Here is a 25,011-nt window from a genome sequence, read left to right as displayed (position 1 = left end):
ATTAATAAAGCTTGATTTAATTCTTCTGTTGTAATGCTGGACTCTTTGTATTCCTTTTTTCTGAAATTTAGAAATCTTCTACTGTAAACAATTATTTTTTGAAGTTCTTCTAGTGTATCAAAATTATCAAAATCTAAAAATTTATTTGAATAGTTATCTTCAGTTTCCATGGTATTTAAACAAACTTGTACAGATCTTCTCGAGATGAGTTGATACAATGTTAGGTCTTGAAAATGTTATTGTCTTTTGTAGAAGCCATGAAGGGCCATTCCACCATAAAGTATCGTTTTGAAGTTCATCGACACTGCAACCTCTTGAGGCAACATCTGCCGGGTTCTCCTGAGACTTAACATGATACCATTGACTGTTGTTGATGTTGTCCAATGCTATCTCTCGACTATTTCCTTCCATAGATTTAGGATTGTCTGTTTTGAAAGGTAATTCTACAATGTATCTGCCATTGCTACTTCTTGATGTTGTATTCTGAAATAATTCTTCACAAATTTGTTCATTTTGCGTTAATTTTCTTTTAGAAGTTGTATCTATTTCCCATAGTGATTTTAACATATCATCTAGGTTTGTAATTTGATGCATAACTATAATATTTTCTTGGGTTGATTGTAAACTATCATCTATTGTTCCAAAAATTATATAACCTAATGTGGTGTTTTGAGCACATGGTGTTCCTGGTGGGCCTCTTATAACCTCACTCAGTGTTATTTGTGAATATACATCTACTCCCAACAGTAGGTCTACAGATCTTGAAATGTTGAAACTTGGATCGGCTAACTCAAGTCCTTGTATGTGGGGCCAGTCGCTGTATTGCAATGTTGTGTTTGGTATTCTTGAAGTAAGTTGTCTGGAAATCACAAATGCCTTTATTTTGATGCTAAAATCTTTCAAAAATCTGGAGCTTACTTCAATTTGAATTGATTCATTTATCCTTGACTTTACTGATCCCACCCCGATGATGTTTCCTTTTGTTGAATATCTCTTTGCCTTTAACAATTGAGCGGCTCGCTCGCTTATTAAACAACCTTGTGAACCTGGATCGATTAATGCTCTTAAAACAGTTGTGTATCCATCCTCGCTTTTAACAGCTACTATTGCCGTCCCTAATAAAACTGTTTTATTGTATGTTGTATTTGATTGTGAAGTCGCTACTGTATTAATTTGAATTGGTGTTTCTTCAACATTTGCATTTAAAACCGTAGGTTGAGAATGATTTGCAATGTTACCTTGGGTACTCGCTGTGGGTGAATGATGAAGAAGCGTGTGATGCCGTTTGTGACAAATCCTGCAAGTGCTAGATGATCGACAATATTTAACAGGATGTCCTGGAATTAAACAGTTGTAACAGATGTTATTCTGATTGATATATTCTCTTCTCTTTTGTATATCCATTTTTCCAAAACTTTTGCAGTGACAAAGTGCATGATGTTCTTTACATAAGACACATCCTTTAAAATTTGTTGTAGTGTGATATGTGTGGACTGTATTTTTCTCCTTTGTAGATGATTGCAATAATTCGAGCGTTCTGAATTTAATTTCTAGAAACTTTTTTAAAATTGAAAATGTAGGTAGATCTCCGGAAACTTCCTTGCTTACATATTCTTCCCATCCCTTTTGTGACTCTAGATCTAATTTATTGGTAATTATATAAACAATTAGAGGGTCCCATTGGTCTGTATTAATGTTTAAATTATTAAGGCTATGGAGGCATTGGTTAGTGGTATCAAGTAAAGCTTTTATATGACTCACCGATGGACTCTGCAACTTTTTCTGGTTAAATAATTTCCTTAAAATAGATGTTACAATGAGACGTTTATTGTTATAACGCTGCCTCAACACTTCCCAGGCTTGATCGTAGTTGTCCTCCGTTACTTGTATATGTTTAAGTAAATTTTCTGCTTCCCCGCTGACACTCAATTTTAAATATTGTAGTTTTTGTACTTTACTAATTCCATCGTTCTTGTGAATGAGGGAGATAAAAAGGTCTTGGAATGTTGGCCAATCTTCATAATTACCGGCGAATGTGGGTACTTCTATATTTGGTAATTTTACCTGCTGCTTCATACTTGGTGGGCTGCCGATAGCTGGTATGCTGCTGCTTTGGGGATGTGCTGGCTGAAGAAAATCTTTCATAGCTGCTTTACCTTGAATGTAGGTCTCTTCGCAGTCGACGAATACTTCGTTCTTGAAATACTCCAATGATTTTCTTTGTTCTTTCGTTACTATCCTTATTAAGCTGTTATGATTATTTGTGAAGGCGACCCAGTATTCTTGTAAGATCGACATTTTGGTTTCAACATATCCTTCGGTCAGACGACTTTTTGAAGTCTTCTTGAAATTCTCATAAATTCGGGTAATGTGTTGGCGTATGTCTTGGAGCACTGTTAATAATTGTTCTACGTTATCCATATTTTCTACCAATTTTTCTAATTTTGAATAAAACGCTGACTATCCGGCTCGAAGGACCACTATGTTGGTTGGATGTGGTTACGTTGGATCTTGAGAAGAGAAACGCTGTTACTTGTTCGAAATTTTAATAGCGACTCGCCATCTTTTACAAAAGTAATAGATAATTGAATAGATCATAGATCAATGAATCGATAGTTCGTTTAGATTATTGATCATAGAGTAAATATCGATTATAAACTAACAATAATAATAACTGCTTTATTGTAACACTCATATACACAATTATGTGGAAGCCTTGGTTCCTGAACTAGGGCAAAGCCCTGTGTTTCAGGAGCCAATCCCTTCCCCCATTATCATCATCATTAAATTAATTTTACATTTAGTGATAAAAGAAAAGAAAACAATCATTTATGAAATTTTCAAAAAAGAAACAAACATTAAAAAAAAAAAGATATAACTAACTTATTTTCGATTTTTTTTTTGCATACGTGTGTTTTAGATTGGTGCGTGTGTATGTGTGTGTGTGCGTGTGTGTTGTGTATGTTTGAGTGTGCGTGTGTGTGGGAATGTTGGTGTGTGAATGTATCCCTATGAATATGTCAGATGTGCGTATAACTATAGATAGATAACAATAGATGAATTAGCAACTAGTTTTTTTTTTTTTTTTTTATGAGACATTTGTAATATGTTTTTTTTTTTTCTATTTCATTTTAAGTTCTCACTCTTCAATACTTATAAGATTTTCACAATCTCTGTAGTCTAGGTTGTTTAGCCAATTTTTTGCATGTTGTTTCATTTTATAGTAGTTTAAATTATACACATTGTGTTTTTGGTTAAGTAGGTTGTATAATCTAGGTGCTTGAAAATTGTATTGTTTTCTTGCCATTGAAGTTCTAACTACGGGCAACGGAGATATGTGTCTTCTTTTATTTCCTGTTAACGTTCTATTTCCATTACGATGATAGTTCTTAATACACTCAAATATGTAACATTTTCTAACACTCATAATTTTAGACTTTTTATAAAGCTCAGAGGAGGGATATCGGAATGAAAGTTTAAGTATTACTTTGAGTAAGGCCCGTTGCGCTCTTTCAGCTTCAAGTAAATAAGTTTTAGAGGCTCCACCCCAAGAGCAAATGCAATAGTTAATAATACAATGGCAAAGAGCTTTATATGTTGTAATCAAGAGCTCAGGGCTGGCTACCTCTCTCAATTTTTTAAAAACATATATTAGCCTCCTGATTCGTCCCGCTAATTTGTTTATGTGGAGACCCCAGTTTAATTTATCATCTAGAATGACTCCCAGGTATTTAATACTATTTGTTCTTTCTATGGCTGGGCAGGTGCAATATATTGTTTTGTTTGAATTTCTATTACATGGAGCTTGATGCATAGTAATGGTAAAATCTTGGGGAGGTTTTGTGTGAACCATTTTATGGAAAGCTAGATATTTTGTCTTTGTCGTGTTTATCGTAAGTAAGCTATTTTCCAACCATTGCGAGATGCGTGTAAGGCCACTATTAGCAAAACTTTCGACTGTATCCCAGGATTTTCCATGAAATAGTATCACAGTGTCGTCGGCAAACATGAGAATTTCAGCGTTAGGGAGCTCCATATTACATAGCTCGTTGATATAAGCTAGAAATAGTGTCGGTCCGATCGTACTTCCCTGTGGAATTCCGTAGGAGCAGGAAGCTGCATCACTTATGAAAGATCCAACACGAACTCGTTGTATTCTGTTGCTCATGAAGTCTTTAAACCAAGAGAGAGGTGTGCCTCTTATTCCAACATTCTGAAGCCGCGTTACGAGGACTGGCACTGACACAGTATCAAATGCTTTTTGAAGGTCTAAGAATACACCTATGCATTTTTCTCCTTTATCTAAATAATCAGCTATTTTGCTTGTTACCCTTAGTACTGCATTTGCTGTGGAACGATTTGCTCTAAAGCCATATTGATTTGGAGAAAGTATTTTTTTTTTCTCAAGATAGTTAATGAGCCGGTTATTTACAACTTTCTCAGTTATTTTGGAAAGGGTACTTAGTAGGGAGATAGGTCGATAGTTGGATGGAGAGTGGGTATCCCCAGACTTATAGATGGGTACGATAATTGATTCCTTGAATGGGGAAGGAAACTGTCCCATTTCCATGCTGAGGTTGATGAGGTGAGAAATAGGTGCACTCATTATATTAGAAAATCTTTTTAGAAACGAAGAAGTTATTTTATCCCATCCCGGTGAGCTATTCGTTTTGAGGTTTCGGATAATAATTCGTACTTCGTCTGGGTCGGTTAAAAAGAAAAACATTGAATTTAGAGGGATTTCATTCTCTGATTCTTTGGCTAATTGTAAGTCTGTTTTATTTAGTTTATTAAGTGTTATATCTGCCAATGACTTCCCGACATTTGTAAAGAAATTATTAACACGATCTAGAGATTTTATTGGCGAATGTTCTATTGTGATTAGATCTTGCATTGAAATTTTGCTTTTGGTCATGTTACATAAGTCTTTAATGATTTCCCACGTCTTTTTGCTATTTTGGAGATTTTCCTTAAGCTGTTGGTAATATTCGTGTTTCAATTTTTTTATAATATTGTTGCATACATTCCTATAATTCTTATATAAGTTACGCTGTTCTTCATTATCAGGAAACTTTTTTAATTTTTGGTGCAATTTGTCTCTTTTTCTAATAGATTTTACTACTCCCGGGGTAATCCAGGGTTTAAGAGGCTTCTTTTTGTTTGCTAATTCGATAACTGTAGAATTATCGTTAATCAATTTATGTATTATTGTGATTAAGTAAGTTGCAGCACTATTAACATCCTTCATTGTGTAGAATTGTTTCCACGAATGTTTTTTAAATCGTCACGAATACCGTCGTAATTTGTTTTTGTTTTCTCAAACGTATTTTTCTGTTTAATGTGTTTAACCTTCTCTATATATAACAATATAGGACAATGATCCGTAAACTCCTCAAAAACAGCTGATTTTATTATGTGATTGCTACCTTTGACCATAAAATGATCCAAGCAAGCATTTTTACGAGTAGGTTTGTCTATGCATTGCTTGTAGCCAAGTGTCGCCAGCATATTTAGATACTCAGAAGTGTATCCCCTTACGCTACTCGCCATTACATCTATATTCATATCTCCAGTAAGTATAACAGTTTCAGTTCTAGTCGCACATAGTATATTATACAAAGAATCAATATAGTTGGACGGATTCTGGAAGCTGGGTGGGCGATATGAGCATACGATGGTGGTTTCGTTGGCTAAGTTGAGGACTAAAAAGTTGCCCTCAGCTGCTATTGGTTCAATTGATGTTACGTTGATATCAGTTTTAACGTAAGCTAACACGCCGTCATTTTTTTTTTTTTTTTTTTTTTTATTTATTTTCAGGAAAAAAATAACACTATTTACAAATTAATGTTCGCCAAACCACTCACGTGGTTTGTAGGCGTCGCACCTTTTCAACTTTCCAAACACATAAATATAATCTTAATTAAATACAATTTTAAACTAACGCTATCAAGTTATTTCTTATTTATATATTTATTGCTGAGCTTTCAATCAAGAACAATTCATTGTTGATTGAAAGCTACAGCAGCATATTTTTCAATGTTTGCTTCAGTGAGCCCCTACTATTTACAGATCTATTCACAATTGAACTACGAACTAGTAAAGGTCTTAAGAATTTATTAAAAAGCTTTGGAGCCAAATATTCTCTGGTTCGTTCGCCGTAATAATTATAAGCTCTGGCTTCGCGTACGTTACCCGCAGCGACAGCCCTCGTGTTATAATTATTAGTAATTACTTCTACATCCGTAACCTTTTCATTTTTATAGTATAACTGTAACATTATTAGGTAGTGTGTTTTTTTATCAATAGGTAATATCTGACATTCTTTAAAGAGTTTATAATAATCGTGTTTATATTTATCTTTAAATTTTTTATCTACAATTAATTTCAATAAACGTAACTGTATATTTTTAATTTGATCTGTATAAGTTTTAAATGTTAACCCGTATGAACTTAAACCATAACTTATCACTGAATCTGCTAACGCATAGTATACCATGAACATAATATCTTTACTAACCACTCTTTTGAGCTGATATAATTTAGCCAAAACAGCTCTTAATCTGTTACAAACAGTATTTATATGCGGTCGCCAGTTAAAACAGCTATCTAACGTCAGACCTAAATACCGAAAAGTAGTAACACAGTCTACACTTGGACAGTTACACCAATTCTGGTCGCTGCGGTGGAAGCAGTCAAATGAGTGGCCAATGACATGAACCCCATGTATTGCAGCCTTCTTTGCATTCCTATTGTAGGGTGAATATATATGCATAGACTTTGTTTTCGCTATATTTAATAGTATGCCGTTATCGTGCGCCCATTGAACCACTCGAACAAAATCATTCTGCATCAATCTTTCCATCCTCTTCAAATCTCTGCCAGCCACCAACAAGCACATGTCGTCTGCATACATGTACACCCTACAATTCTCGACCACGTTGACCACACTATTTACGTGCATGATGTACCCAACCGGCCCGAACACTGAGCCGGTTGGCACACCGAGCACTACATATACTTATCCCATTAACAACCGTATACATTGACCTTTCTTTGAGGTAATTGTGGAAAAATCTATTGATGGGACCACTGATACCACATTCTTCCATGGCCAGTAGTAATTGGTTATGCTGTAAGGTGTCAAATGCCTTTTTGAAGTCCACAAAAAGTGCTATGAGCTGATTGCCCTCACTTAATTCTTTATTGACATAATCGGTGAACTGCCCAAGAGCAGTGTCAGTGCTTCTTCCCTTTCTAAATCCGTGCTGACTGTCACTTATAATTTGATGCTTTTCTAAAAATGTACTAATCTGTGGTACAATAACTTTTTCAGCAATTTTATTGATTACTGGCAAAATAGCAATCGGTCTATAATTGGTATAATCTAAGTGATTACCTTGTTTAAATATAGGCCTTATGACTGCCTTTTTTAAACCGTTAGGATAGATCCCCTTCAAAACACACATATTTATAAGTTTACATAATACAATACTAATGTCATTCTTTACTGTTTTTAAGTCCTCAACTCTAATTTGATCCCACCCCGGTGATTTATGACAATCTAAACTATCAATAATTTTTATCACTTGATCAGCTCTGACATTGTTAAATCTAAATGATACATCACTTTTCTTTACATAACTATTTCTATTGATTGAGTAACCGCTTCGTGTTGAATACCGTGTAATTATCAATACTAGGGAATATACCATGTTCATCGAGCCAACATTCAGTAAGTACTATAACGTCTATGTCAACGTTAAGACGCGTTATAAAAACTAGGAATTCGTCGAGATTGCGGTTAACACTTCTGATATTAACCGTGAGAACGATTAAAGATGTTTGGCAGTTTGGCTTGTAACGCAGTACAGACGAACATGTGTGGGGCAGTAAAATTTTATGACACTCAATTTCAGCGGTTTTATCAAGATCACTAAGTATGGTTTTATCAATACAATTGAATTTTATAGATGAATGTTATAGGACATTTCTCAATAATCGTTAATGTTAAAATATGTGGTTCGTGGTAGTTGTAAATGTCTAGGTTGATAAGATGGTGATAAATAACGTTTGGAGTGGTTTTTACGTTCATTATTACGTTAATTGTGAAAAAGTTTTTGCAGGGATTTTTGTTGTTATGTGTGAAAGTGTGTAACCAGGTGTTATGTTTTTTATTTGATGTAAAAGTTATGTGTAATGTGTTAAAAGGACAAACAATGCAATTCAAACTAACTTCACTAAAACATAAACAGTATTGATAATATAGTTTCTTTACGAACAAGATACAATACTGGGAGATATATTCCATTACTAGTCATATTTGGGGTTTCATCTTCATAATATCGTCTTCGGAATCAATTCTTACTAGTGGTGAACCTTCTTCCTTACGAAGGTATCCGTAGGTAGAGGTCCAACAAAACTTGTACTTCTCCTGGGTCGCATACTCTCGTGCCAAGTAGAAAAGGCGCCTATTTTTAGATGTCAGGTTTTCGGAAAAATATATTGGTAGCTTGGGGCCAGCAATCCTCAAGTGTTCCGTATTTAATTTGTTATTTTTGTTCTGTTTATTATATTTCTTTATGGAATTTAGTATATTTTCTTTCATTAAAACGCTATTGAACTCGGCAATAATTGCTGGTTTCGTTGTGTTATTTTTATTAATGCGAAAAATATCCTTTAAGTCCGAACATTTAAAAGACGTGTTGACTGTTTTGCAAACATCTTCCAAATAGTTCTTTAAATCTTGTTTATTTTCGCCATTTTTTGTTGGTATATTTCGTATTTCAATGGAGGCGGCGCGTTGTTGTTGCTCAATCTTATCTAATTTTTCCTCTAACGAACGTATATATTTTTTCTCCTCTTTCCGTGAATTTTCAATATGTGTTATTTTAGATATTATTTCGTCACATTTTTGCGCAGTGAAATCAACTGATTCTTGCAGCTTAATATTTTGTTCTTTAATTTCACTTACTGTAGATTTCAATTCAATTAACATTTTTGTGATATATTTTTTAAATTCATCAAAATCGGATTGGTCGGTTTGACATTCCCTCTTTCTTTTATTACGCTGCGTAACACAAGACACTGTTGTCTCGGAGTTTGAGGGTACATACAGATTCGGGTCCGATTGACTGTACGATTGCTGTGCGGGAACATCCAAGTTTGTTGTTGTTGACGTTTTCGGTGGAGTCCTCTTAAGCGGCATTTTAGTGGTAGTAATTGTTTATTAAGTAGTTTGTGCTTTATTTAGAGCGTGTACTCACAGTTATCCAAAGTGTAAATGTGGACAGTGTATATAGTTGACTTAATCTTCGCCACTTGTGACACGGTCGGTTGACGTTTACCAGTAGTTCAGCACGTAAGTAAACTTATTGAAAATTGCACTATTCGCACTTTTATAATCTATTCTCCATATCTAGACACATTTAGTTTATTTTTCTTAATTCAAATAGTTTACTGGAATTAAAATTAAACTTTTTAACTATTTATTTTAAAAGATATTATTTGAACACGTCTACTCTGTTTGACGGCTGCGCGGGGGGGGGGGATCATATCATACAAACACACTTATAATAAAATTAAAATAAAACAAAACGTTTCATTTATAATATTTCAATAAGTGAATAGCATTAAAATTTCCTCTTAAATGACCTGTTTGTGGATTAGAAGATAATTATAAAACTTCTATTTTTGGCAACTCATAAACCCAATCTTTATGTTTATTATGACAGTGTTCTAAACAATCTACCTAACTCCTTATTTACTCGCTCGGTTGTATTAGGCCTTGGATTTCTTACAGTTGTATTATATCGGTTTAATGTTTAAACTTTCCAATGGTCACTTATGAACTGTTTTCCATTATCAGTTAATACTCCTTTGGGTTGTAATAATTCTAAATAATGTTTTAATTTGGTCACAATAGTTTTTGCTGTTGTGTGTTTTAACGAATATAACTTTACAAATTCACTAAATGAATCTTGTATAACAAATATAAAAATATATCCGAAATTACCACATGGTAATGGTCCATATAAATCAGCCATTATCATATCACCAATGTTTTCTGTGACAATTGATTTACAAGGTCCTACATAAGTTATGTTATCTTTCCTTGCCAATTAACATATATGATGTGTTTTTATCTGCCTTTTTATACTTTTAGTTAAACCTTTCCAAAAGAATCTATCTCTTACATACTTTATAATTTTATAAGCTCCTTGATGACCCATTTCGTTATGTACTTGACTAATAACTTCGCTATGAAAATTTTAGGTCAACATAAAACTTCTTTAATGTATAACGATTCAATCTAGGGTCATTTATTTCTGCCATGTTTCCTAATGAATTTAATTTATTTATTATATTTTAAAGATCAGAGTCTCGTTTCTGATAAATAGATAAACATTTTAATTTATCTATTAAAGCATTGTTGCAGTCAACTTCTGTATAAGCTATATCTAAACTTGCATTCTTATTTTCTTGAATTAAATTGCCATTAGGATCCTCCTAAAATATCTAGAAAGGATATCTAGATAGTACATCTGCTACAATATTATTTTTGCATGATATATGTTGTACTTCATAATGAAACTGTTCAAGATATAATATCCATCTTGTAATTCTGCCATTAAATAATTTCATATTGTTAATAAATAAAAGTGCCTTGTGATCAGTTAAAATAAAGACGTAAGGTCTTTCTGACCTTAAATAAGTTTCAAACTTTTTTAGACAACTTATAATAGCGTAAAACTCCTGCTCTGTAACTGACCAATTTAACTCTGAACCCTTTAGAGTTTTAGTATGATAACCTAATATCTGCATTTCTCCTTTATCATTTAATTGATACAAAACTCCAGCCAGACCAACGCCAGAACAATCTGTTTGTAAATAATATGGCTTATTAAAATCAGGATGATGAAGCTTTATAGTATTAAGGAACTGTTCTTTCTTTAATAAATCACATAACGGTACGAGTATAATATTTTCACTATAATTTGGAATAAATCTCCTATAGAAATTACAAAGACCTAAAAAAGCCCCTTAATTGCTATATTTTTTGGGGTATTGGAAATTCTTGTATCGCTTTAACTTTATCAGGAGGATAAACCCCAACATTTTAATTTGTTTACAAATAAATTCACATTCCTTTAAACTACATGTTAGTCCAGCCTTATTTAATTTACTTAATACTATATCTACATGTTCCAAATGCTTTTCTAAATTTCTAGTTAACACAAAAGTTTTGTACCTCTGGTCCTAATATTAAATTCATTGCTCTACTAAAACTTCCAACAGAAGTCTTTAATCCTTGAGGTAACACATTATACACATAAGATTTGCCATTAAAATTGAACCCTGTATAATTTTTTCCCTCATCATTTATAGGTATTTGAAAATATGCATTATTTCAATCGATGGTATTTATAAACTTTACACCATGAAATGAATTTAATACATCTAATTGTATAGGCGGTCGCTCAGTCTCTGCAACCATTTTCTATATTTATATTTCTAGCATTTAACAGTACTCTTATTGATCCATCTTTTTTCATTGTAAAAGTTAATAAGGCGTTGAAGCCCTTGTTAAAGCAATTATACCTAATTGCTCCATTTCATTTAATTTATCTTCCATGTTTGTTCTATATACATAAGGTATTGGGTATGACCGTGTAACAATAGGTATGTCATCTACCATTTCTATTTTATGTTCATAAACTTTTGTCCTACCTAATTTATTAGTAAACATATCTTTGTATTTATTTAATATGCCTTTAATTTTACATTTTTCTATTTCAGTTAATACGATTCCAAATTAATATTACATAGATATGTTTTAATGCAACTTTTAAATGGTATAAAATAATTTTTATCAACTGCCTTCAATTCTATTCCAGCAATTTTATCTTTTAAATTTATCGCAATCTTATTAATTTTCATCCAATAAAACCCTATTATTAACGGTCTTATTAACTATTAATAATTAAAGCCTGTGTCTCGAAAATAACTTCACCAATCTTTATAGGTAAAATGATCATCTGTTGTATCTTTGTACTTCGCTGTCCTACAGCACCTTAGATGATGAAAGCCAGAGGCGGAATCTTTTTTGTCCCACCTCCCCAGCCCCCATCGTCGGATCCAATGTTTGGGCCCGCCGTCGACCCTACCGCGCCGCAGAGGGGGCTGGAAATCCAGACCCCCCCCCCCCCCCCCCGGCGTCTCCACACCACACATCCGGCCACGAGGGCTGCAGGGGGCAGGATAAACCAGTACCCACCCACAGCCCCGGGAGGAGCGGATTCCCTAAATTTGGATTTTCAATTTTATCTTATATTACTTGAGTTCTCCTTACTTTATTTTGTTCCTCTTTGCCCCAAAAGACTCTAAGGAAATCTATTTTAAAATCTTCAAAAGTTGTCCATTTGATACAATTTATTCGGGCCTAATGCTTTGCTTCATCTCAGACATTCTCGAGCTATATCAATTTCTATTCCCTTTGAAGGAACTCTTTTAAAATAGTTAATTAAATCTTCTATAAAAGTAACTGATGTACTTGTTCATTTCCTCCATATTTAGGTTTATCAATAGCAATATTGCTTATATTGTAAACAATATGCTGCTTTGGATCGGAATTATTATTTTTGGTTGCAACTTCTTCCACACTGCCATTTCTACTGGAATTATCTTCCTTAAATATACTTTCCAATTTATTAAATCTTTGTTCAAAAGATTTAACTGTCTCTTTCAATAGTTTTTGCAAAACTTTTATGTCCTTTTTTTTCTTAACTCCCTTCTTCTTGCCTTTATTGATTCCACTCATGTTTACAAAATTTTGAATTGTTTCCTAACACTTTTTATTCAAATTCAAAATTCTTTATTTCGGACAACAGAGACACAAGAGACACGAGAAACAAGGCATATGGTTCGTGGTCATCGCTTCTACTACTAACCTCGCAACACGATTATGGCGCTCGATCCGACCACCGTCAGTTCGCCAACACTGTTGGATAGTGTGAGCCGTAGTTTCGTTAGCCGCGCACCCGGCGCGGCACTTGGATGCCGACTCACGAACTACTCCACGCCCTCTTGATGTGCGTACACGAGAAGGAAGGGCGTTTATATGAGTGTGTACGACCTGCACGAAGTGGCAACCGGTGAACCGCGTACACCCCTCCCGAATCCAACGCAACAATTCGACGCAGGAGTGTGGGCGGATTTGCGTAGTTCGAATCCGTCCATGGAGCTCCACAACTTATCTCGCCAATATCGTGCGACAGACCTAAGGCCAGTAACCTGGTCTTGTATGGTGAACTTTCGGAATTATCTATTGCCCCAGCTTAAATTTTTCGAGATCCTATCGGATCTGACGGTAGCTCTAGGCACTGACCAAATAATCTACGAATCGAGCCGACCGAACTTCTTTATAATGAGGTCCGGAAACGACTGCTAGAAGTGAAGGGATCGCTAGACCCGGCAGATGTAATCACAGAATGACACGGGCAGCCCCCGAGCCCGAAGTAACGCGACCAGCGCCTTGTGGGACACACTGTATCGAACGCCTTCGAGAAATCGAGGACCGCCACGTGACACTCTCTTAACTTTTTCCTGTAATCCCCTAGTACTGCGTCCAGCGCGGAGGAATTCTCCAACGTGCCGTCGGCGCGGACGAATCCACGCTGTCTTATATCGAGGGCCGATATTCGGCCGGGCCACAAGAACGTCCGTTTTCGGCACAAAGACCGTCCGGCACAGCCGCAGGGGCTCCGGGATTGCACGCCGCAGGGCGCGCAGAGCTCCCGGTGTGGGCCCAGTCGCATCGGACACACGCTCTAGAACTGGTCTCCAGTAGGATTCCAGTTGTTCGAGCGTGTGCCCCACACGCCTGTGCGTTCGCTCCATCGATCACTTCGGCTGCTGCCCGACTTTTGGACTTACGATAGAGTTCCTATACTCTCGCGTACTCAATTCTCCTCCGTTTCCGGCTTGACAGTCTGGCAGAGGCATTGTCGGTGTCGTCTAAGTCGAGTGTTACTACTAATGCGGAAGCGCTTCGCGCTTTTGGCGCCCAGCCCATAGCGCGCTTTCCTCGCCACGGCCACCGAAAGGAGGTCCTCGATGAGTCGAGACGCGCATGGTGTACCTGGGATGCCAGGATCCACGGCAGGCGGCGTTCTAGTTGGCGATGCTTGTGGCTGGACGGATAACTCGGCACTCTCAGTTTCCTGAACCGGCTGTAACGAATTCCTGCTCTGACTATCGCCCCAGGAAGGTGGTTTGAACTCATCCCGGCACCTTTGTACCAGGCTCCGATAGTCCCCACCACGACGTTTACCTTTGATTGCTTCGAGGGTCCTGTCGAACCCCGTCAAGCAATTGAATAGGTCTACATTCGTACAGCGGCCGGTCTCCTCGAGCAACCTAGCCTCCGTAGGCGCCATCAACAGCACCTCGTCTTCGCGCCACCTGCGCTTCACCGACGCGGGAGCAGCTTCCGCATTCATCTCTTAACGGGTGGGCACGACGATTGTGAACTCCCAAACCCGTTTTGGTGCTGAACTTGCGTTCACACACCGGACATGTCCAATCGACCACCGGTCCCGAGGCCGAGGCCCCGGTTCGCGTGGCCGGAGAATGGGCCAAGCTCCCCGACTCCTGTGGGAGGTCGGGGTGACCAGATAAAATTTCCTTTTCTCTTGTCTTTGTTGCTTGTTTAAACCCATTGATGGTCGGGGTAACCCTGTATACTTTTTTCTTTCATCATTTATAGGTATTTGAAAATATGCATTATTTAAATCAATGGTATTTATAAACTTTGCACCATGAAATGAATTTTATACATCTAATTGTATAGGCGGTTACTCAGTCTCTGCAACCATTTTCTATATTTCTAGCATCTAACAGTACTCTTATTGATACATCTTTTTTCAATGTAAAAGATAATGGGCTACTATAAGGCGTTGAAGCCCTTGTTTAAGCAATTATACCTAATTGTTCCATTTCTCTTCCATGTTTGTTCTATATGCATAAGGTATTGGGTATGACCGTGTAACAATAGGTATGTCATCTACCATATCTATTTTATGTTTTTTTATTTTTTTATTTTTTATATATTGGAAAAGTTAGCGCTTGACCACGATCTCACCCGGTGAGGTGAAGATGTGGTCTAAAGATGGTACGCGCTAGCTTTGTAGATGCCTATTCACTCTACTCTTGAAGGTCCCCACATCGTACTTGGACGGAAAAAACAGACGCCGGCAACTTATTCCAATCCTTAGCAGTACGCACAAGAAACGATGATTCAAACTTTTTCGTTCGAACGCGTGGCACGTCTACTACATAAGGATGGATTCCAGCCGTATGTCTGAACGTCCGATGGTAGAATGGTGATGGTGGAATTATATCATGTAATTCCTGCGCACACTCCCCAAAATGCAGCCTGTAAAATACCGAGAGACTAGCCACTCTACGCCTGTGCTCAAGACTGATTAGATTTAGGTCTTGGTCACCGAACAACTTTTTGGCTCGCCTCTCCACCGAATCTAGTGCTGCGAGTTGGTACTTTGCTGCGCCTGCCCAGATATGACAGCAGTACTCCACACATGGCCGGATCTGTGCTTTATACAGGGTCAAAAGCTGTCCCGGTGTAAAGTACCGCCGTAACTTTGAAAGGACTCCAAGTTTCCTTGCAGCTACCTTCGCCTTAGACTCTATGAACTGTCCGAAGTTAAGATTCGACGAAATTTCGACGCCCAGTAACTGCAGACAGTTGGTGAATTCGAGGGACACATTCTGGAAAGTGGGAGCTAGGGTGAACTCGCTCTTTTTGGCGGTGAATACACACGCTTGTGTTTTGGCGGCGTTGAATCGCACAAGATTGGCCTGTCCCCAAGATGAGACTGCCTCGAGTGTGCGATTAGTACGCTCTACCATGGCCTCACGTTCAGACTGTACTTGATCTCGACTGGTCCTACCTACCGGTAGATATCTCTGTATAACTGTGCTGTCATCTGCATACCCAAAGATACCGGGAATGAGCAGGTCGTTAATATGCAGCAGAAAAAGAGTTGCGGAGAGAACGGAACCCTGAGGAACGCCAGCATTAGTGGCCATAGTGTCAGACGAAGAACCGTCGACAACGACGCGGAGCGATCGCTCACTCAGGAAGTCCTTTATCCACTCGATCAGACCAGGGGATATACCGTAGGCTGGAATCTTGCTAATAAGGCTGACGTGCCAAACCCTGTCAAAAGCCTTTGAGATGTCGAGAGAGACAGCAATGGCCTCCCCGTTCTTTTCTAGGGCCTCGCCTATTAGGTGAGTGGCATACGCTAGAAGGTCTCCTGTCGACCGATTTCGGCGAAATCCGTATTGTCGGTCGCTGAGGAGATCATTCTGTTCTAGGTACGCGATGAGACGGGAGTTCAATACACGTTCTATAATCTTACAGAGTATAGAAGTGATTGAGATGGGACGATAATTGGCAGGGTCGGCACGACTGCCTTTTTCATTATTAATTTATCATTAATTTTGTTCATAAACTTTTGTTCTACCTAATTTATCAGTAAACATATCTTTGTATTTGTCGGCGCCCGCGCGCCACCTGAGCGAAACTGTAAACAACACGTGCACTGATCATGTCACCGAGCGCGTCATTCGATGCCCCCACTCTCCCCACTACTAGCTCTGCCGCTATAAAAGACGTGCAACATTATTTGAAAGGCAGTCTTGGCTCTGGCGTGGCTCGGTGCACTAGTTGTACTTCGCTTGCTTAACCTAGACGCTTTGGATAATTGATTTGTGGAAGCGGATTAATTATTATTCCGGTGCTATAATTTGGTCACTTGACTAATTATACCCGGTTATTATTTAAGGCTAATTTATTGAAATGTTACTTTGGAACATAGTTTAGTTTAATGGTTAATTAACTGTCATTAGTCCTGTGATTTTGCTGAAAACTATTATAAAGTTTAAAGTAGCTTCATTCTTTTTAACTATGAACGATCCTCTTCCTACATCAGAAGTGGAATCGGATCCATTTCCATCTCACGATCAAACCAACTCAACCAACTGCATGGAAAAGCAAATGTCTCTTTTTTTCTTCCGGAATGGAAGCAATTTTATGAAAATTATCAAATAGTTTAAACCAGCATCCCGTCAATCCACCTACCCCCTTTAAATTGGTGTAATTCGATTCCTTAAGCGAAATGATCATCGAAAAAGATCTTGGAGGGTGTTGACCTCATTATTGCACTCACTCACGCCCTTAAAGGTCGCCGCGACCTGCCTTACAAAATACGGCCAGATAACATGTCCTGATATGCTATTAAGGAAATATTAATCTTAAAATTTTTAAAGCCAATAATGATGCAAGACTATTTGATCAGTTCATAAAGTTTCGCCTTGGACAAGGAAATTTCCTAGGGATATCTAAAGTAGCTTCTAGTTCACCTAACGACGATACATCCAGACTAAACTTGGATGATATTAGATCTAGTGCCTTCAGCAATATCATTAAGTCCTTAGAAGCAGATTATCACCGATTTAATAGAGGCAAAGCTAAAGTACGACCTTTTTCACTAGGTGATTTCGTGTTTGTCAAATCTGAAAAAGAGTTTAATGGTCCATTTAAAATAACGGTTATATTAGATAACGATCGCTATGAATTGAGACATTTTGATGGTTCAAATCGAGTTATAAATATTCCCACGAAAACTTACGTGAGGTGCCCCGGGGTCCAACTGAATTTCATGTAATGGCTGACTATTGTTCTGATAATGTTAAATATTATTTTAAGTACGGGATGTCTCAATCAAACAACTGTTACGTATCGACTCAATTTAATAATCTACCCACTATATACAATATTTTTTATCAACCGAATACTTATTTCTGGATACCTGACATCCCCCTTCTTTTAAACATGTGTATGCGTAACATAAAAAAAACTTATACAAAAAAATAAAAATAAAAGAAACACTTACAATTAACCAACCATCCCCCTTCTTAAAATATTGTAACATTCTACCTAACTTGATATATAAGCTATATAATATTAATGAAAGAGAAAGAAAACTGTAACAATATAGTATAATAATGAGAACGTAAAACAAAATTTTCACACCATTAAAAATTTAATACAATGCAAAGAACAAAAAAAAACATACAGTCTTAAAAATACTAATCACATAGAAAATAAAATAGTAATCACAAGAAATACTAAGCATACATAATTCACCTTCGGAACAGTTTTTTTTTTTTTTTTTTTTTATCTCACCAGTTCCTCAAGGGTACCCGAACCGATCAGGAGGCCTCACTGTCCTGCCAAATTTCGTAACATATAAGTTGTTGCTTTCACGATTTGTACCCATCAATGATTGGGTGGAGGGATCCTGAACACGGGCGCGCGCCGCTTGTGTTTCGCAACGAACATTGAATTCATCGTCATCGTACGGCGACGCGTATGACTCACTGCGATATTCGCTATCTTTTACAATATGCCTACGGTTTCTTCTAATTACACGACCTGTACACATTTTAATTTGATAAGATCGTGGGTTAATATTTTTTATTATTACGCCATTTGACCACATCCCATTTGTAAATACTTTAACTTTGTCTCCTTGCTTTAATTCCTTCAATTTTTTACTTCTTTTATCGTAATAGTGTTTTTGATAAATTTGCCGGCTATGTAAATGTTCTTTTACTAAGTTTTTATTAACAAGTTTTGGTTCCAAAAATACCGGGGCTCGCGGTAAAATGCCTCTTAAACTACGATTGTTTAGAAGTTGAGCTGGAGAAGCTAATTTAGCACTAATTGGACTGTTCAAATATTCTAAAAGAGCTAAACGGAAATCTGTTTGGTCGTAATGTGTCTTTTTGAGTATGTTTTTTATTGTCTGTACAGCTCGTTCTACCTGGCCGTTAGACTGTGGATAGCGGGGCGAGGACGTGACATGCCTGAACTTCCAATCTGTCTCAAAACATTTAAATTGGTGTGAATTAAATTCAGGGCCATTGTCCGACATTAATATTAGGTCCTTACATATGGAATTGGCGTTTTTCGTACTGGCCACTTTAATCAAGAATTTCTCCTCTTTGGTAAGGAATTCCAAATTCAAATTTGTACAGCTATAGACTCATGTATTTGTGGTTCGATGACCGTCATTCATTTGTTTTTTTTCTTCTGTTTTTTCTGTTTGCGTCACTCATTTTACAAAATGGAAAACTTAAAATATCGCATTATTTACGAGTACGAGTTCCGCCGTGGCACTAGTGCTGCGGAAACGACTCGAAGGGTGAATGATGTGTATGGCGGTCGTGTTGCAAAAGAAAACACAGTTCGTTTTTGGTTCCAACGTTTTCGTTCTGGAAATTTCGATCTGTAGAACAGGCCCCGTGGACGGCCTGAGACTCAAGTTGATAATGAAGAGTTGAAGGCTATTGTGGAAGCGGATCCATCGCAAACCACGTCCGAGTTAGCTGCAGGCTGCGATGTTAGTGATAAAACTGTTTTAATTCACTTGAAGCAAATTGGGAAGATTAAAAAGCTTGAAAGGTGGGTACCTCACGAATTGACTGAAGCAAACCGGCAAACGCGCGTCGACTGTTGCGTTACATTACTAAACCGGCACAATAATGAAGGTATTTTAAACCGAATCATTACCTGTGATGAAAAATGGGTTCTTTACGATAATCGGAAGCGCTCAGCGCAATGGTTGGATCCTGGCCAGCCAGCCAAATCCTGCCCCAAGCGAAAATTAACCCCAAAAAAGTTACTTGTAAGCGTTTGGTGGACTAGTGCCGGTATTGTTCATTACAATTTTCTCAAATCTGGCCAGACTATTACGGCTGATGTATATTGTCAGCAATTGCAAACCATGATGGAAAAGCTAGCGGCTAAACAACCTAGGCTGGTCAATCGCTCCACGCCACTGCTGCTTCACGACAACGCTAGACCACACACTGCGCAACAGACGGCTACTAAATTAGAAGAGCTTCAATTGGAAAGTCTAAGACATCCTCCGTACTCCCCGGACCTTGCTCCCACAGATTACCATTTTTTTCGAAATTTGGATAACTTCTTGCAAGGGAAAAAATTCAACTCCGATGGGGCAGTCCAAATCGCCTTCAAAGATTTTATTGATTCCCGTCGGACTGTTTTTTTTAGTAAAGGAATCAATGAACCACTTATGAGATGGCAAAAGTGCATAGAAAATAATGGTTCATACTTTGATTAATTAAATATATTGTATTAAAAAATATTCGACTTTTTGTTCCTCCCATACAAAACGCCAATTTCATATGTAAGGACCTAATATTTCCGGAATGCCCTGCCTACTAAAAATATTTTTTAAATTATCGATGACCTCCAAGGAGGTCGTGGTATTCAACTTATTTACTTCTATATATTTACTGTAATAATCCACAACAATTAAGAATGGCCTATTCGCAAAATGAAAAATATCCACTCCTAATTTAGACCATGCTCTGCTGGGTATTTCGTGAGGAATTAGACTTTCTTTGACATTTTGTTTCCTGTAGGTGAGACACGCCTGACAGTGCGAAATCATATCTGAAATTTGAGAATTCATGCTGGGCCAATACATAATCTCACGAGCCCTATTTTTACATTTTTCAGCACCTAGGTGCCCCGCATGGATTTTAAGCAGCATTTCTTTACGCATACATTTTGGTATTACTATTTTTGCGCCTTTCCAAACCATGTCAAACGCAACGGTAAGCTCGTCCCTACAATCCCAGTACGGTCTCAGCAAACATTCTACTTTGCTCTTATGATCCGGCCATCCTTTTCTAATCATCTTAATTAATGACTGCATTTCTTTATCTAACTTTGTATTACGCTGAAGTTCTAAAAAATGCGAGTCCGTAAGGGGATTGCTGACGGCGACGGCACACACCTGCGCGCGCATCGCCCAGTGTTCGCGCGCGCCCTCGCCCGCTACCGCTGGCGTCGACGCCACCGCGCGGGAAAGCGTGTCTGCTACATACAAGTACTTACCTGGCTTATATATTAATTTAAAAATTTAAGAACCAATTGGGAAAAAAATAAATGTGGGCAGTAACACAGGCTACGGCGCGTCACTTGGTCAAATTTCGAACTACGTACGGACCGTGCGTAGTAAGACGAAAACTTCATAAGACGCAGCATTTTCTCGATGTTATAAATTATGGGAAAGTGAATTTAATTATTTGTCTTATTGTTTTAGTGAGAATATTAATGTGTATGAATTAAAAAAGATTTTTTATAATAGTTGTGAATTGTGTTTGATTTGGAATAAATCGAAATGGCGGTAAGTTTTATTTATTCAGTTTGTTATTCGACATTAATATTAATTCATGTGTGGCTTTACTACAGTGACCTTTGTCCTTTTTAATATTTTAATACAATTTTTTCCCGCCCTTTTAAATGTTAATCTTTTTTTACAATTTGAAAATAAAATAAAATTGAAATGTTCATTTGAATTAAATAACAGACTAAGACTAATAATTTTTATTTATTATTTGATTGATAAATTCATATTTCAAGTCGACATCCTGTGGACAATGCGTCGCTTTGGGAACAAGTTGGTCGAATCGAGGTCATCCTGTTTTTTTTATTAGATATCGCCCAAACAATATCGTCCATTTTGTTTTTTATTATATTTTACGATTTCCGTTACTTTATGGAATTATTTAAACTTTCTCATACAGATACTTCGCTTTTATATTCTCTAGAATATCACGGAAACTGTATTTGTAGAGTCGGTTGGTATAAAAAACTAGTTTCTGGAATGTAACAGCTATTTCTCAACAATGCAACGATTAAAGCGATGTATATAACGGTTTCTTCTTACGTTTATAATGGGGGAATAAAAAATATAACTATACCATACTTAAGATCATGTTTTTCGATCGCTATTACGATCTTTAGATCGATATTGGAATGGATTAAAAATGAGGATCGTCGAAATAAAAACCGATAAATCACATTTTATTGTTATTTTTTATACTTTTCCATAGAATAATTAGATTTATCGCTTTTTGTTCCTACGTTTTAGTTAAAGGTATCTCGGATAAGCAAGGATAGAGATAGATTATTGAGTTCGGATATTCGCTCTATTTAAAAAAAAACTTTAAAATTAATTCGCTTATTTTAGTATTTAAATTGTATCATTTTTTGGCGTTATTGTCGATATCTTTTGAAAAAATGAATTTTTTACTACGCAATATAGTCTTATGCGTAGTATTCTGCGATAGGATTCTTTAAGATTTAGTTAAAAAAACATCTCAGGAGTACAATATAATACTTTGTAAGAGTTCAATTGTACCAGATGTTCTTTAAATAAAATTAACATATAGTAACAATATGAGATTTTAATGTATGTACATATTTAATACAGTTCGCACGACTTTGTTATCATAATTCGCAGTCAAGCTGTTCGATGTGGTCAGACTATATCCGACTGGCTTGAAGTGGACACGGGCGTCCCCCAGGGCGGATTACTGTCCCCTCTCCTTTTTTCTCTCTTTATAAATCTGCTTTCCCCTCATCTCAAAAGTAATTACCACATGTATGCTGATGACCTGCAATTATATAGTGCTGCATCAGTCAATGACCTAAATTCTGCTATATTATCACTGAATAATGACCTGTCTCGTCTCCAAAAGTGGTCTGAAGCATACGGCATCGTAATTAACCCACACAAATGCCAAGCAATCATTATAGGTAGTTCCCGCCAGTTAACTAAAATCATTACTGATGACATCCCGTCCCTTTCACTCAACGGTTGTGTCATCCCGTTCACGAGCACAGTCAAGGATCTGGGTGTCATTATTGACTCCGAGCTGCGATGGTCAGCCCATGTCAAAGAAATTTGTCGCAAATTCTATGCATCTCTCCATTCTATCATCCGATTTAAACACTTCCTCCCCGTCAAAACAAAGCTTACTTTAGTAAATTCCCTTCTTCTTCCCATTATTGATTATGCCGACGTTTGTTTTATTGATCTAAATACCGACTTACTGAATAAGCTGGATAGACTACTTAATAACTGCATACGATATATTTATGGTCTTCGCAAGTTCGATCATGTGTCGGATTTCCGATCAAAACTAAAATGGCTGCCCATCAGGGAACGTAGGAACGTTCGTATTCTCTGCACTCTTTACTCAGTATTAAATGATACAAATTACCCCACTTATTTAAAAGACTTCTTCAAATTTCTGTGTGAAAATCACGAGCTTTCTCTTCGGTCCTCTGACAATCTCTCACTATCCGCGCCTATTCATCACTCGTCCTTCTTGGATAAATCCTTCTCTGTGACAGCTGTTAGACTGTGGAACGATCTTTCACCTAACATTAAAAAAGCCTCCTCCAAAATTATTTTCAAGCGCCTGATTCGGCATCATTATGTTATGAGACTCCATTCATAAGTAGCCTTCTCGCTGTTATCGCTTATTATTGTACTTATTAATCTAGAGCTTTTATTTATCTTATTCTTTTTCTTCTACATGTACAATGTTTTATTAATATTATATACAATATTTTATTAATACCTATTTATTTCTAATATATTACTGTATTACATAATATTGTATTAGTAAAATAGTATCTTCAATTCATATCTGCCCTGCACATAATTATACTTTCCTCTCATATACCGGATGACTGGTAGAGAATGCCTTTAGGCATTAAGTCCTCCTTGTACTTATAAAAGTGCTAAAGAATAAATAAATAAATAAAATAAATAAATAATTTACGCAGCTCAAAATTGTATCCCACATCCGCTCCCATTCTGTCTACCCCAATATGTTTTATATCAATCTAATGACTAAATTAAATAAACCACAGATTCAGTAATATTCGCTAGACAGAGAGTTGCTTGGAAATCAAAGATTATGCTTTGTTCCCGTTCCAAATTAAAAGCGTTACAGGTTGCAAATACTTCCTACTAATTCTATATTTATCCTCATTGGCGTTTCCAACATGGCTACCATCAGCGCTTGAATGGCGGAAATCAAATAGGCACAAAATACAACAGCTTACAGCCTATTCAGTGGAATATCTACACAGTTCAGTGAAGTAAACAAAGGAACATCAAGTTCCTGACATTCTTAAAATTCACTTTAAAGTTAAGCCGTTTAAGATGCAGGAGACGACACGACGGGTTTGTATGAATCGACATACATACAAACCCACATCTATCTAATCTATATATATAAAAGAAAGTTGTGTTAGTTACACCATTTATAACTCAAGAACGGCTGAATCGATTTAGCTGAAAATTGGTGGGTAGGTAGCTTAGAACCAGGAAAAGGACATAGGATAATTTTTACCCCGTTTTCTTTTCTTTTTTTTATTTTTATTCTACGCGGACGGAGTCGCGGGCAAAAGCTAGTTGTTTATATTATTGTGTGTCAAATGAGCAAGCGGTCATCTGAAACCTAAATAGGACAGCTGCCCATACACATCCACAATTGCAGATGCGTTGTCTGTTGCCTTTAAACTACGGAAGAGGGAATACACAGAACAAAATATTTCCCTTTCCTATGCGACCCCTTCTTCGTCAAATCCATTTCACTTTCCCCTCTTTTTCCTTATACGAGTGGGAAGGGAAACAGGACTAATATTAGTCCTCCGTCACGCACACTGATCAGACTATAGGCGGAATGAACTCCAGTTGACGCCTGTCTTCTATTTGGTCCATTTGTGCAACAGATGTTGCTGGCGTTACATAAAACTGCTGCAGTGTAACGTAATTAAAAATATAAAAAAATATATGTTTAGGTACGCTGCTGTGTAATATTGCAATCCTATCTTACTAATATTATAAACTAGCTTTTACCCGCGACTCCGTCCGCACGGAATAAAAAATAGAAAACCGGGTAAAAATTATCCTATGTCCTTTTCCTGGTTCAAAGCTACCTGCCCACCAATTTTCAGTCAAATCGATTCAGCCGTTCTTGAGTTATAAATGGTGTAACTGACACAACTTTCTTTTATATATATAGATA

General features: G+C 36.9%; 1 protein-coding gene across 1 annotated transcript; it reads right to left on the bottom strand.

The window, feature by feature from the left end:
* Window positions 1-723: 723 nt before the first annotated feature.
* On the bottom strand, window positions 724-2,542 carry LOC123723179. The gene is made up of 3 exons (XM_045685741.1): window positions 1,762-2,542; window positions 1,239-1,337; window positions 724-859 (listed from the first exon to the last, which is right to left on the bottom strand). Exons 1-3 carry the CDS (start codon window positions 2,419-2,421, stop codon window positions 791-793), a joined length of 828 nt encoding a protein of 275 aa, XP_045541697.1. The 5' UTR covers window positions 2,422-2,542; the 3' UTR covers window positions 724-790.
* Between the last annotated feature and the right edge of the window lie 22,469 nt (window positions 2,543-25,011).

The sequence above is a fragment of the Papilio machaon genome, chromosome W, assembly GCF_912999745.1.
Source record: "Papilio machaon chromosome W, ilPapMach1.1, whole genome shotgun sequence".
Classification (NCBI taxonomy): Eukaryota; Metazoa; Arthropoda; class Insecta; order Lepidoptera; family Papilionidae; genus Papilio; species Papilio machaon.
The sequence above is the reverse complement of the archived record's forward strand: the minus strand, read 5'-3'. Positions and strand labels throughout refer to the sequence as shown.